This window comes from Haliaeetus albicilla, chromosome 18 (genome assembly GCF_947461875.1).
Source record: "Haliaeetus albicilla chromosome 18, bHalAlb1.1, whole genome shotgun sequence".
Classification (NCBI taxonomy): Eukaryota; Metazoa; Chordata; class Aves; order Accipitriformes; family Accipitridae; genus Haliaeetus; species Haliaeetus albicilla.
The window spans coordinates 3,878,202-3,891,388 of NC_091500.1; the positions used below are offsets into that span (position 1 = coordinate 3,878,202).

General features: G+C 50.5%; 1 protein-coding gene across 1 annotated transcript; it reads right to left on the reverse strand.

The window, feature by feature from the left end:
- Positions 1-6,901: 6,901 nt before the first annotated feature.
- Positions 6,902-9,110, reverse strand: DEFB125 (defensin beta 125). The gene is made up of 2 exons (XM_069805569.1): positions 8,939-9,110; positions 6,902-7,771 (listed from the first exon to the last, which is right to left on the reverse strand). The coding sequence occupies exons 1-2, from the start codon at positions 8,994-8,996 to the stop codon at positions 7,656-7,658; spliced, it is 174 nt and encodes a 57-aa protein (XP_069661670.1). The 5' UTR covers positions 8,997-9,110; the 3' UTR covers positions 6,902-7,655.
- Positions 9,111-13,187: the final 4,077 nt, after the last annotated feature.

Consider the following 13,187-nt stretch of genomic DNA (forward strand, 5'->3'; position numbering starts at 1 on the left):
GGGAAGCCTCCTCTCTCTTCCCCCCACGGCTTGTGCAAATGGTTTCACTAACGAAGCAATGCTGAATGTTAATTTGGGAGCTGTCTGCCTCCAGACCCATATCGTCAGGGTCAGCCAGCGACGCCCTGTGTGATTTTGGCAAAGCAGTGACACAGGCACTCCTGACTCTCTGTATCACCTCTGCTTATGGAGGGAAGAGGGAACCCTGGTTTTGCTCATGGTTGTTCTGCACGACGCAGGATTGGGTCTGCAGCCTCATAACCTCTTGCTAAGTGGTTGCCTGACCCAGGACAGGCCCACAAAGACGTGCTCCCAAAAGGCTTTGCAGTGCATGGATGCCTTGGCTTTACCATCTGTTACATCGGGCTTTCCTGGCTAAGGGAGGACCTTCCCCACATCCCTCAAAACAAGCCCATCTGTGTACTCACTGCCCTGTTTCTGTGGGGAAAAGGAGAGGAGAGGAAAGGAGAAAGGAAAGGCCTGCTGTCTCCCCTCCATCACTTTTAATGCCCTCCAGATGCCCACTGATACCTCCCGAGCTCAAAGGGCAGTTCCAGGCACAGGGAGCAGAGCTGCCAGCTCCGGTGATGTGACCCTTGGGGACAGCTCTCAGACACATGAGCACAGCAGGTTGAAAAATACCACCTCTTCAAGGAAACGGGATTGCTCTTTTGCTATGTACAAGAGCTGGCTTCTTTCTGTTCCTGACGGCGTGTCGTGGTTTGTCCTCTGACACATGGCCAATATATTCCTGTCCTGTTCCTAATTCCTTGTGCAGTTGTGCCTTGGTCCGTACAAGTTGGTCCATGCTTCGGCTGTGTTATCTCACCCATGGCCCCAGCAGTGGGGCCCTTACCTCCAGTACCATTAGCTCACCTTCCCTCCGTGGTGCAGATACCACCCCTCCAGAGCAGGTTGTCCCCACTTTGGTGACCCTGGGTGCCTAAGAGAAGCTCTTCAGCCCTTCAGTTGCCTGGATGGTGAAAGGACAATCCAGGAAAATTCTTCTGTTCTGGAGAGCGGCGCAACATGGACGTGGATGCATTGTGCTTATGTACAGATATAGGAGAATTTTAAAAATTAAAAAAAAGAAGGCACCTTCCCCCCTCCCACCCTACTGGAGGATATTTGTAGGCCTTATAACTCCACCTTCCTTCACAAACCTCATTTATTGGTCTAAGAATGACCACTGCCCTCATGAGAGCGTTACTGCTGCTCTCATCCATGAGACACCCACTTGTCTCTGTCCCACATTCAAGTCACAGAAGGTCTCCACACGTATTTTGAGATTCAATTTTATCTCAGGATGGTCCAGCTGGTGGCTTGGGAGCTGTCAATAGCTGGTGGGATGATTCTGCCTGTCTCTGAAGGCATTTTGAAGGCTTTCACCACGTGACTTTAGTGAGTGACAGGGCTGTTGTGGGGGCTGATAACCAGATTAGCTTGAGCCAAAATTGCTTCTGCCTACACTCAGCAGGACCTTGCTTCTTCCCCCACTGTGTCAGCTCACAAAATGCAAGGGACCCTTTTCCAGCCTGTGCTTAATGCACCGCAGTTAGTCACCCCCCAGGGACTCTTCTAATGAACTGTGCCTGAAGACCATCATCTCCCAGCACATAGCAGCTCCCCAAGGAAAAGTCAGCCTGGGAGCGATGGTGCCGATGGTGAAACCTCCCATCGATCACGGAAGCACAGCCACCACCTCCCCACACCAGCTACTAGAAGTAACAACACCACTGAGCAGACAAAACATGCATATTTTTCCCCTGCCGGGAGCTTCCATGCATTTTCTCTCCCACGTGCTCAGTGTCAGGAGATGTCTGGTACTCAGATAGGGCTGCACCTTGACCATGGACCATACATTAAAAGATTGTGCTGTCATCCAGCCCCATCCTTGGAAATACCAGCCTGGAGAGTCCGTAATGGGCTTAACAAGCAAATCCATAACTGTCCTCTTTGGGGAGATAAACATATTCACATACCAGCAAGGGGCACCTCAGCTTCACCTCTGCCTTCAGAGATGGCTCCTTTGGGCAATTACCTCCCCATGGTCCCAAGATAGCATTGCCAAACTTCTCACCTTGCAGTAAAGCCAGGGCAGCGTTGTCTTGGGCTTTACTTGCAAGCAGCAGCTTGGCAGGAGAGGTTATTTAATCTATTTTTTTTTCATCCCAGGAACCATGTTTTACTTGAGGTGGCTGCTTCAAGGGGCTGCTATGGGCCAAGCAGAAACCCAGTGCTTGGCAAGAAAGAGGCTAATGGCAAACTTGGGGTACGCTTGAACTTGCCTACCCTGGAATAAATCCAGTGGTTTCCAGAGCAAACGTAGAGACCCCCTGAAATCACACCTGTATTCTCAGCTCCTTGTCCTGCAGACCTGACTAAGACATGTTGCCATTGCAAGTGCTGCCAACTCCAGACCTCTGTCGGAAGACTCACCAGGTCTTGTAGTTCCCCAAAGCTGCAGGTTTGGTTTTGTCCCCGCAGCTCCTGCAGCTGCACAAACCTCGCTGTTTTCTGGTGCCCCAGCACCACGGCATCAGGTCCTCCAGGCTGGGGATGGACTGCCAGGTTTGAAGAGCCATGCCTTACTTCTGCTGCCTCTGTCTTCTCCAGACAAAGACCTAGAAAGCCAGGTTTCAGGTTCTGCTCTGCAAAACAGGGTTGTGGGCCAAGACCTTGCCTTCCCAGGGCTTGATGAAAATGACCACTGCAAAAACCCAGCAAGATGCAATGCACAGTTGACAACTGCAGCCACAGTGATGGGGTCCCCATTGCTCTGTCCATGTCTGATATAGCTGAGCTTTTTACTGTATTAATATCATTCCTGCTGGCTGGAGCTTCTCCCAGTCCTGGGAAGGATCAGTCTGACACCAAGGAGTGGTCGTACCCCTTGGGGTCTTGCTAGCCCAGCCAACATCCTTGCAGAAGGTCTCTCCATTTTTACATACACCCATATGAATTAAGAGATATGTTTTCAGGAAGAGTGTTTTCGGATCTTACCCAAGGAATTTAAGACTGTCTCTACTGGGCCAGGAGGCTGTAGGTCTGACACAACTGCTTTGCCAACACATTCCTCTAAAAAACACGTTTTTCCTCTCCTTCTTTCATAGATTTGGGGGAGCATGGGGTGGGTGAAGGATGGGGTGTGTGAAGGCTGGGGTAGGTGGGTGTTCATGCCCATACACCTCTCCTCCTTTCCCCATCCTCCCCATCACCGTCCCCAGCCCCTTCCCCTCTTCTCAGCAAAGATAAGCTCGCCGATGGAAAAAATGTTGTCACACATATCTCACTTCCAGTGTGTGGGAGTTGCTGATAGCAGCACAAAGATCTGGACAATAAAGCCTCCTGACAGCTTTCGTGTCTGTCCCAGGCACGGGGACCTGGTCCTGGAGGAAGGGCTGAGCGCTCACAGGGCTTGGGGAACGGTCTGGCAAGCGGTGGCCTTAGGGAGGAGGATGGAGAGGTGAAAGGGATCCTTTACCCTCCCTTATCTGGGATGCAAAGCCTTTCCCCTGCACTTTCCCCAAATTCAGCATTGCCTCGCATCCCTGGGGTGTCTCCAAACCAAGAGCCAGAAGCTTTTGGCTGCAGGTGGTTTTGCCGTCGTGCTGGGGAGCAGCCCGGCAGCTGCTCATGATGGTGTTTGTTTTGGAGCATCCCCACCAGCCAGTGGTCCCTCCCTGAGGAGAAGAGGGCTGCGTTGCTCCAGCACTGCTGTTCTTCTGCATGGGGCTGCCGAAAGAGCCCAGAGCACCTAGCCAGAAGGGTGAAGTCATTTATTTACACCTAGAAAAAAATGTAGCTTATTACACAGCCTCTGAGATGTTAGGGCTGAGCAACTGCCAGGCTTTCACTCTGACGTGAACGGTCGAGGTCAGCACGGGGCAGTCCCGGTGGTTGTGTCTTTTCTTAGTCCCCTTGTAGGGGTGTATATACAGGACATTGATTTATTCATGCAAAAAAATTGCCAAGAGTTTGCTGGCAGAGGTTCATTTGACCAACAGAAGTGTCTCCATGGTGGCGGGTCACCCTGGGTCCCTTCACCATCCGCAGAGATAAGAAAACCCTTGTAAGATATTATTTTTTGCTGCACAGAGCCTGTTCCTCTGGTTCTCAAGGGAGCCGTGGAGGCCAAGGAGATGGAGACCTTTGATTCACAGATGTTCAAATCACTTACCCAATGTGACTGGGCTTGGCTCTGCCTGAGATGAGAGGGGCTCGTCTGAAACGGGGCTTAGGTGTGAGAGTCCCTGAAGGTGACCCTGATTTTATAGCACTCCTAGTTTTTCAGTATCTGTTTTCTCACTGTAATTACAAACAAGTGTGAGTGATTTTTACAGAAAAGCTTATTTTTTCCAAGAAAAAAAAAAAATCATTTTTATGGATTTTCCATCTAGAAAGAGAACGACTCAGCGTTTACACTTCTGCCCCACACCTCGGTGGGTGTCGTTCCTGTCTCAAAAGTCCCATTTTCCTCTAGAAGACTGGTCTCCAAAGTGGGGTGTGAGCAAGACAATCCATTGAGGTGGGGGAAGAAAATATTCTTTATACCATTAATAAATAACATAAAATTAAAAAAAAATATTAAAAATCCACTGCTGTAGGGAACTGTTTCTCTCCTTGGGCTGCAGCTCCCGTGTCCCACAAGGCTTTTGTCTCCCAAGGGCTGCGTTGTAGGAGATAGGAAGCACAGTTTGTTTCTAGGTTTAGCCAAAAATATTTTGTTCTTTTCTGATCAAACCACTTTTCTAGGGGAGAGAAGTGGGTAGCATTAGGGGTCATTGCTGTTTTACGGAGAATGAAGGTTTTCCATTTGAAGTTGGGGAAAAATTGCCAAAAACATTTAGAGGAGGACCAGTGCTCCATCTCAGAACAATTTCCATGGTAAATTTGTAGTCAGTCCTGCTTGAGATCACTCCTGACCCCAAGCTTTGGGTAAGGGGCAGATGGATTCATCTCCCTCCCTCTGCCCTCACCTCTTCCTTTGAAGGCAAGGGGAGGTGGGGGGGGGGAATATTTTAATCCTTTGCAGACAGTCACGCAGGATTTTCCAGGTTGCCTGCCTGGGATGGGAGAGGTTAAACTCTCCCAGGCCTTAACAGGAGCAGAGCAGGGCAACAGCATCGCCCTTGACTTGGCTGGGCTTCATCACAGAGGCTCTTTCTTCTCCGCGGCGGCTGATAGCTGGCTCCATCCTGCTGGGAGCAATTTCCCTCCGCAGCTCCTGCCAGTGAGCACACACACACACACATATATCCATGTGCACACCCAGGCGTGCATGCTTCTCACAAGGCTCACATTCAGGGGCTCTCCACCTCCTTTCCCTTGCAATCCCGGCAGCCCGTCCCCAAGATGTCATCCTGCCCCTGATAAGGCGCAGAGGCGGCTGCGAAAGGAAGGCTCCCAGTTGCTCCCGGCGCCAGGCTGGGTAGAGGCAGACGTGTCTAACCCTTGCCTCCTCCGGCAGCGCCTGCTCCTCTGCAGGGCCAAAAAACAGATGACATCACCCCCTCGTCGTCGTCCCCCCCCTCCAGCATCCCTATCAGCCCCACGGAGAGGCGTGCGCATGGAGGATTCGAGGAGGAAGAGGGAAGGCGGGGGGGTGGAGGTCGGGGAAAAGGAGGGAAGACGAAGGCTGGAGCTTGAAGTTGGTTACTTTGGCAAAAAGACAAAGTTCTGCAAAACTTCACCGGCCAGACTTCAAAAAGGTGGAAAAACTGGAGGCTCATTTCTGGCAGGTCTTGTTATCAAGGGGAGCCTTATCTGCTCGATGGGACTGATGGCTCATGCGAGCCGGAGTGGCTGCTAACCTCTGGCTGAGCTTTCTGAGGCCCCCGAGGAGCCAGACTGTCACTCAACGGAGAGGAGAAGCATCCAGGAGATGGGACTGCGAGAAGGCGTTGCCGCCGTGTTTGCAGCCTGCAAAGCGAAAGGAGCAAGGACAGAGGTATCCCCAGTCCCGCACTGGTTTAATTCATGGCAGCAGGAGGAGTGGGGGAATCTCTCCCTGCTCTAAGTCCAGGCAGAGATGGGACAGATCTCCACCGGGTGTCAACCGGCACAGTTGAGTCACTGGTTTTACTGGTTTCCCTCTGTTTCCTCCAGGACAAGACTGGTCCCTCTGGGGCAGATAGCAGAGTGGGTTTAGGTTAAAGCCAGGTATGTAGCTGGGTGTTTTGCAGTTCAAGGAAGCTTTTGGATGGGAATTTTGGCCACCTCGTTGCTTGCATGTCCCGGATACCATGCTGGGTGGTTTCCAGAGATGAACCTTCCAGCTTTTCTCTTGAGAAGACTTTCATATCCCTTCGTGCTCTTTCTCATCACACCACCAAGACATCTCTATTCTTGCTCACCCTGCACGACCTCCTTTCACAGGTGAGGATGTGCTCCCGGGGTCCTGCTCCAGAGCACTTCATGGTGGGCAATTCCTTTTTCCTTTCCTTTCCTTTCCTTTCCTTTCCTTTCCTTTCCTTTCCTTTCCTTTCCTTTCCTTTCCTTTCCTTTCCCTTCCCTTCCTTTCTGTTCCTTTCCTTTCCCTGACACGTGTCCCAAGCCTCCCTTTTGAGGGGAGTGCCCAGCTTAGCGGGGTTTGGAGGGATGCTCCCCAGCCAGGGCAGTGGTTTTCTGGCTCTGATATCTCCTTCTCCTCCTTCACATGCAGGTTTATTATTTCCTCTCTGGCAAGAATTTTCTCCCTTTTTTCCCCACTAAGCAAACAGCATTTTTTCAGCTATTTTACACCCACCCCAAAAGCAAGTGCTTCGTACATGTCAGCATTCAGGACCCGTCCAAAGTCAGGTTGGCTGCTTCAGTCCTCTTCTTCTGCCCCCAGACCCACAGCCACACTCAGCCTGGGGTATCCCTCACCAGCAAAGAGCAGTGAGGCCAGAAAAGCTCCTTTTGCTTTTATCATCACCCTTATGAGCAGCTTCTCTTTTTATTTAAACCTTGCACTATGCAAGTAAGATTTCACATGAGAATGGCTCCATGGAAGAGCAGGACAGATGCAGAACCCACCACACTCACTGTGACCACCGGGTGAATTGTTTTGCCCATGGGAGTGGGAATTCTCCATCTCACCCACCTTTACCTCGCCTCAGGGAGTGGATAACCTGAGCCATCTACCCAGGTTCACCTTGTTGTTATAGGGGACAAGGAGGCACTTCTGGCAGGCAAATCATACCTCTGCCTTGGATCCATCTCCTTGAAGAGGATGGATCCTGCTGTGGTCTGTTCTGTAGACAGAGCAAGAGATGGAGGTTGATAAAGGCTGTGACAGAGAGAGAGGTATGGGCTAGGAAAGAGGCTTCGTAACTGCTTGGACAAGCCCAGCAGATCCTTCTCTTGCTGCCACCCTGGTGTCCCCTTGGTCCTGTGCCACATCTGCCAGTGTTGCGCAGACGTTTCGGATACCCCAGTGCATCTCAAGCAGCATCAAACCCCAAGCGTTAGGTGGGATGGTCCATCTCAGAGGGAAACAACGGCTGCACTCCGGACCCAGAAGGACACGTAAAACCAACAGGTTTATTGGTGACGGACAAACCGAGGTGCGGGTGTAGGTGTCCGAGAGCAGATCCTACGTACAGCCGTGGTTGCAGGGTCGCCGGGCTGGTCCCCTTGGGGTGCCGGGGTCCGTCCCGGCGCGGCCGCTTTCATCGGCAGCAGCGCAGGCGGCCGTTGCTGCAGCTCCCTTCCCAACGCTCCATGTGGAAGCAAAGCCTCCGGCAGTGGCCGTGGTTGCTTCTGCACTGCTGGCTGTCTGAAAGGCCTCTTGCTGCAGGGGGAAAGGGGACGGGAGACCTGCTTAGGGGACCTGCAAACCCGACTCGGAGCTCGGCTGGTGTCGGTGGCTGAGCAATGAGATGCTTGCTGCCGGCAACGGGGAAATTCAGCTGGGCTTCATGGTGAAGGTTAGAGGTGCTTGGAAGGAGAACCTCCCTCCAGCAAGCATTGGGAGTCCCTTAACAAGTAGGCTAGGTGAGATGGCCAGTTTTGTGTTGACTAAGTTAGGTTAGATGGGTTAGGTGAAGTGGATCCCTTGGGCAACATCAAAAGCCAGAGAAGTGTCTTTCTGGAACAGGTGATTTGTCTATTGGTTTGTTTGGGGGTTTTGGTGATTGTTGGTTTCTTGGTGTTTCAGGGTTTTGTTTGTTTGTTTGTTTTAAATCTTCCTGTTTTGACAAAAAGGGTATGTGCTGCTTCTCTTACACACAGCAGGAACACCAAGTTTGGGGTTTCTGGAGGGACACACTGGTGGGTATCCACCATCAGTGGAGTGGGTAAACCCTTCTCTCTCCCCTCTTTATCCCTAGGACTTAAGTTAAATAAAGGAGAGCATAAACAGTCTGAGCAAGTAAATCTCCTCTTCTTGGTTATCAGGTTTGTTTTCTGTGAAAGATATATCACCATAGTCCTAGTAACATCATAGTGACCTTACAGCTGAATGAAACCTGATTTCCTAACATATATACAACCAACCAGTGAAAAAGCCGAGCCAAGGAAGATTTTTCTATTAAAACAGAATCCCAGAAGAAAAACAGACAGACAAAAAAATAAACTAGCAGGTTTTCCCCCCACTTTTTTCCCCTGAAAGATGCTTTTGATTTCATGGGGTTTTCTTTGTTTCGTGGAGGATGAGGCTCGTATCCTGGTCAGGAGCAGAGCTCAGGCTCCTGGCTTAGACTCAGCATTTCTGGGCAGGATTTGAGGGGATGGAGAGGAGGGGATGTACAGTCTATTAACCTGGGACATCTGCATCCAGGAACTTCATGGAGACCATTTCAGAAGAAATTTGTTCCTTGGAAGCAAGAGTCAGGCCAGGCTCAACTTGGTTTGACTTGAGAGCCCTGTCTTGTCCTTTTCTACCTCGGAGTAGGAGCCTGTCTTTTCTCTCTCCACAGTCCTGCAGAAACCCCTGGGAGTATTTTGTCCTTACCGGGAAAGTCCTGGAGGAGAAGAATGATGACTGCAAAGAGCAGCTGGAGAATCCGCATAGCTGAATGTGGGTGGAAGTTCCACCACGAGGAGGAGTGAAGGGCTGTAAAAAGATGAAGAAGAGGGAATTCCTGGATTTATAGTGCCCAGGGGGTTGTGTAACGCTCCTGGAGTGGAGGGAACTTTGTCAATCTCAGATGTATTTCAACATGACAGCAAACAGTTGCACTGGGATGTTCCCACCCTTGGACACACCATGTTAGAAAGGGGAAAAAAAAAAGAAAAAAAAAAAAAAGAAAAAAATGAAAAAGAAAAAAAAAAGGCAGGATTTTGTCAACAAATTGCACTGAGCACTGGGGAGTCTGCTACTGCTTGCTGCTGGAGACAGGACTTTGGGGCTGACCCAGTCTGGCTCCTGTGATTGTAGGCTCGAGCATGTGATGTTAAAATTCCGTCCAAGTGTTTGCAGTATCAAAGTTCTTTTTTTTATTTCCAGCTCCCAGTCTGTGTTTAACACTGACACAGTCAAGCGTGAAAAAATCCAGTCTCCTCCTCAGCACTCCCCAACACATGAAGTTGGCTTGAAAATCATGGGATCCTTAAAAATCAAAGATCTGTTTGTATTTCCCAACTTCTAGGCTGCAAAGAGACTGTTTGCCAAGGTTTTGTTTACAATTGTCAAGAAAAATGGTAGTATAGCATCTTATTCATTTATGTATTTATTAAATGGGAAAGCTGGGATATGTGTCCGTAATTACCAGGAGCAGGAGTATTAGGAAAATTTGTGTATTACACCTCTCCCAGGAAAGCTGGCAGGCTCTCTGGTTTGTACTAGTTCTTCAGGTCAGTTCCAGGAAATCAGTAGAGGTGGGACCTGAGTTTCAACTTCGGAAAACAACACAAAGCAAATAACAAGCAGAAATCTCCTCCAACCAGCAACAAATACAGGAAAAGGAAATAAAAACTTTACAAAGGTTTCTTTTTACAGCAATTACACAGCAGAGGGCATCACCAAGTCTTCCATTTTCCCTTAGTAAGTTACCTTGATGGCTTTTTATTTGCAGGCTGGCTGCCAGGTACTGCTGGAAAATGTAAAATTGATGGCCTTCAGGCTGCTTGAACAGAACAAGGATCACCTTCATCAAACAGTGCAGATAAGGGGGCCCTTCACCAGCTGGACTTTGGATCATGGGACACGGAGCATTTAAACAGGGTGTCGTGCAAACTGCCCACACACAGCCTGCGGGAAGAAAACAGGTCTGTAACCCCATCTGGGGGAGGGTTGGTTGCAAGGATGCGTGTAGACCCTCTCTACAAGTGTTGGTGCTTTGGATCTCTGGTGGTACTCCTTGGTGCAGTGGGTGGAAGACCATAACCCACCGTGTACCTCTGAGGATCAGCATCTTCAACGTGAGCGATGGTGCAATGGGGCTGGGGCAGAGTTTACGTAGCAGAAACGAGATTGCAGTTCTTGAGCTACAGCCCAAGCAGGGAGGAACGTGTGGGTGCTCATGTGAGTGTCCTGCTCTGAGTATGTGACCTGACGTGCCTGAACATGTGTCTGCAGGCAGCTTGACGTGCTCTAGAGAGGAGATTTAGCGCAGAGCCAGAGTACCACGTGGCCGTGGTGTTCCCAATGATGGATGGCAAAATGCCATGTTTTATCTCTTTTATCTCTAGCTCAGCTGCTCTCCCTTGGTGGGAGCAGCACCATCTCAGACGATGAGCTGTGTCTGGAGCTGTCTGAAGGCTGCAGGCTCCACAGGGGCAGGCACAAAGGTGGCCAGGATGCATCCTCCGCACCACCACAAGCCCCTGCTCTGCAGCTGTGGTGCATGGGTCGAGTTGCAGAACGTGCCTTGGGAAAGAAAGCCAAAATCAGACAGTGCCAACATAAACCAGATTTCCCCCAGAAGTCAGGGGAAGGAAGTCTCTGTCCCTTGGGCGATTGCTTGAACAGCAGCTGGGCTTGCTCCCTCCAACGTGGTCCCTGTGCCGTGTTGGCCTCAAGCTCTGGTGAGCCTACTGGGGCTGGTCCAGCAGCCTCCCGCCCTTCTTCGCTCCCCAACCTGCCACCAGATGTTTTTTTTCAGAGCCCACCATGCACAAAGGCTGATCTGTGCTCAGCGACACACAGCACAGAAATTAGCTCTTGGGTGCCTTAGAGGTTTTGAGGCTGGGGAGGAGTCAAGTCAATCTGCATCCACCCCATGGCCCCACATGGGAGGGATGTCTACACTGACTTCATCTGCCTTCGGGTCAGGACCCGAGCAGCCTGATTTTTAAATGCAGCCTGGGATAAATTTATGCCAGCAGGAGCAGATCCTTTGGCAATTGAACCCTTGCCAGCTTGCGATGCCACCTCTACCTCTTCATCCCACCGGTGGCTTTTTACTGAATCGCGAGCCAAGCAAGCACTGATACAGCCCTGCAGTTCAGGCAGTGAAGAATTGACCTTAGGCTTAGTTCTGGGCTCAGCTCTGGTCCAGAAACCTGCCATGGCCATGGGCAGGCTTTTGTTAGACTGCAGTACAAGTGTCTTCACACAGCCCATGGGACCATCCACCTTCTGCCTATAACAGTGGCCATACAGGGAGGTCTGAGTAAGCACAGCATGTTTGTGGTATTTATCTCAACTTTTCTCCTGCCCTCAGGCTATTTTCTGGTCTGAGGAGTGAAGTCTTACAAGGTAATATCCTTCAACAGGGAGTTTCATAGGTCTGCAACCAATTGCATAGAAGAACAATTTTGTTTGTTTGTTTTAAATGTGTCTCCCACCAGCTTCCCAGCAGTTCTAGTGCATGACAAGACTGTGAACAGTCTAACTCCATTCACCCTCAGCACGTTGCAGCAGATTTTCCTGATCCTCTAGACTTCTGCCCTATCCCCCCCAAGCCACCTGATGCCAGTCCTGCTTTGCACGAGATGCTTCTGGACTCAACCTCTGCCCAGCAGGCTCTGCCTCCCGCCCAGTCCCCAGGTCCCCCATGAACCCAGGGGAAATTTTTGTGGATAATCCCAAAACCCGATGCGTGCTCAGGCCCACAGGCATCTGGTGGGCCATACGTATCCCTTAAAACACGTACGCCTTCAGGCTCATGAGATGTAGACGTAAGAGCCAAGTCTATGAGAGCTCAGCTTCCCCGAACAGGAGCCCATCCGACTGCTGTTCTGCTTCTGATTACACAGCTACATTTACAATGGCGTTTTTAGGGCAGAAGCAGAGGATTTCGTCTCCGCCTGGTGCTCCCTGCCAAGTAAACACTGGCCTGTTGCCTGGGAACAGCAAACCAATTCCAGTGAGGGGGATGTTCACGCTGTGCTTTGACGAATTAACGTCTCCAGTTATTCATGAGGCTCGTGCTGGTTGACAGACTGGGCATGAGGGTGGGGCTCTACCCTGGCTGTCTGTACAACTGCAAAGACCCCAGGTATAGGTCCCAAAATGCCTGAATGGTTTCTGGGTCTCCTTTAGGAGCTGGTATAGATCTGCTAGGGTATTACTGAAGAATCCCCATTTTTGTAGCCACCTGAGCTCTGACAGGTACAGGTAGCTGGAGTTAAAGGCTCAGCCAAGCCTTTCCCACAAAAATCCTCTTCCTCATCTGGCTTTCTCCCACAGGGCAAAAACCTAATGTCTTTTCAGAGTGGAAAACTATTCTGATTTAAATTCTCACTAGCCTGCATCTCTTAAGGGACGGTAGAATTCATCTTCTCATTTCTTCTGCTATTCTGGCTTCCTCCTGACATGACTGTCCCCTCTGTTCCTACATGGCACCCTGCAGGTAACAGGATGGATTCAGATGAACTCCCCTGACTTCACTTGTGTTTACACTCTGGGAAACGGTGCTGGTTGGGCAGGACTACTGGTCACGGGTGGAAGTCCTCTGCATGTAGCAAAGGGTCACACGGGGATGACTTTTACTGAGTGCCTCAAACAATGAATATTTTTTTGGTTTTTGGATATAAAGGGTTGGCAAATGGTGTTTGAGGGCCTGCAGGAGCGTGGTCTCATGGTGAATGAAAACATGCAGGTGAACAGCTCTGTGCTGAGTGGATTAACATGGTCACTCAACCAGAGGAGTTTAGTGCTTCCTCCTCTCTGGGGTTACGGGATACACCAACCTGGAGGTAATTAATTGGAGCAGCATTCCCACCTTCCCTGGCTGAAATCTGGTCAGATCCAAAATGCAGAGGGGGCAGAAGGCTCAGCAACTGGCAGGGAGATTCACAAGGTGACCTGCATGAGC

Coding starts and splice junctions, on each gene's coding strand:
- DEFB125 (XM_069805569.1), bottom strand. CDS start 8,996: ATGCGGATTCTCCAGCTGCTCTTTGCAGTCATCATTCTTCTCCTCCAG. Junction 7,772..8,938: donor TCTCCTCCAGGACTTTCCCG/GTAAGGACAAAA, acceptor CTGCAGCAAGAG/GCCTTTCAGACAGCCAGCAG.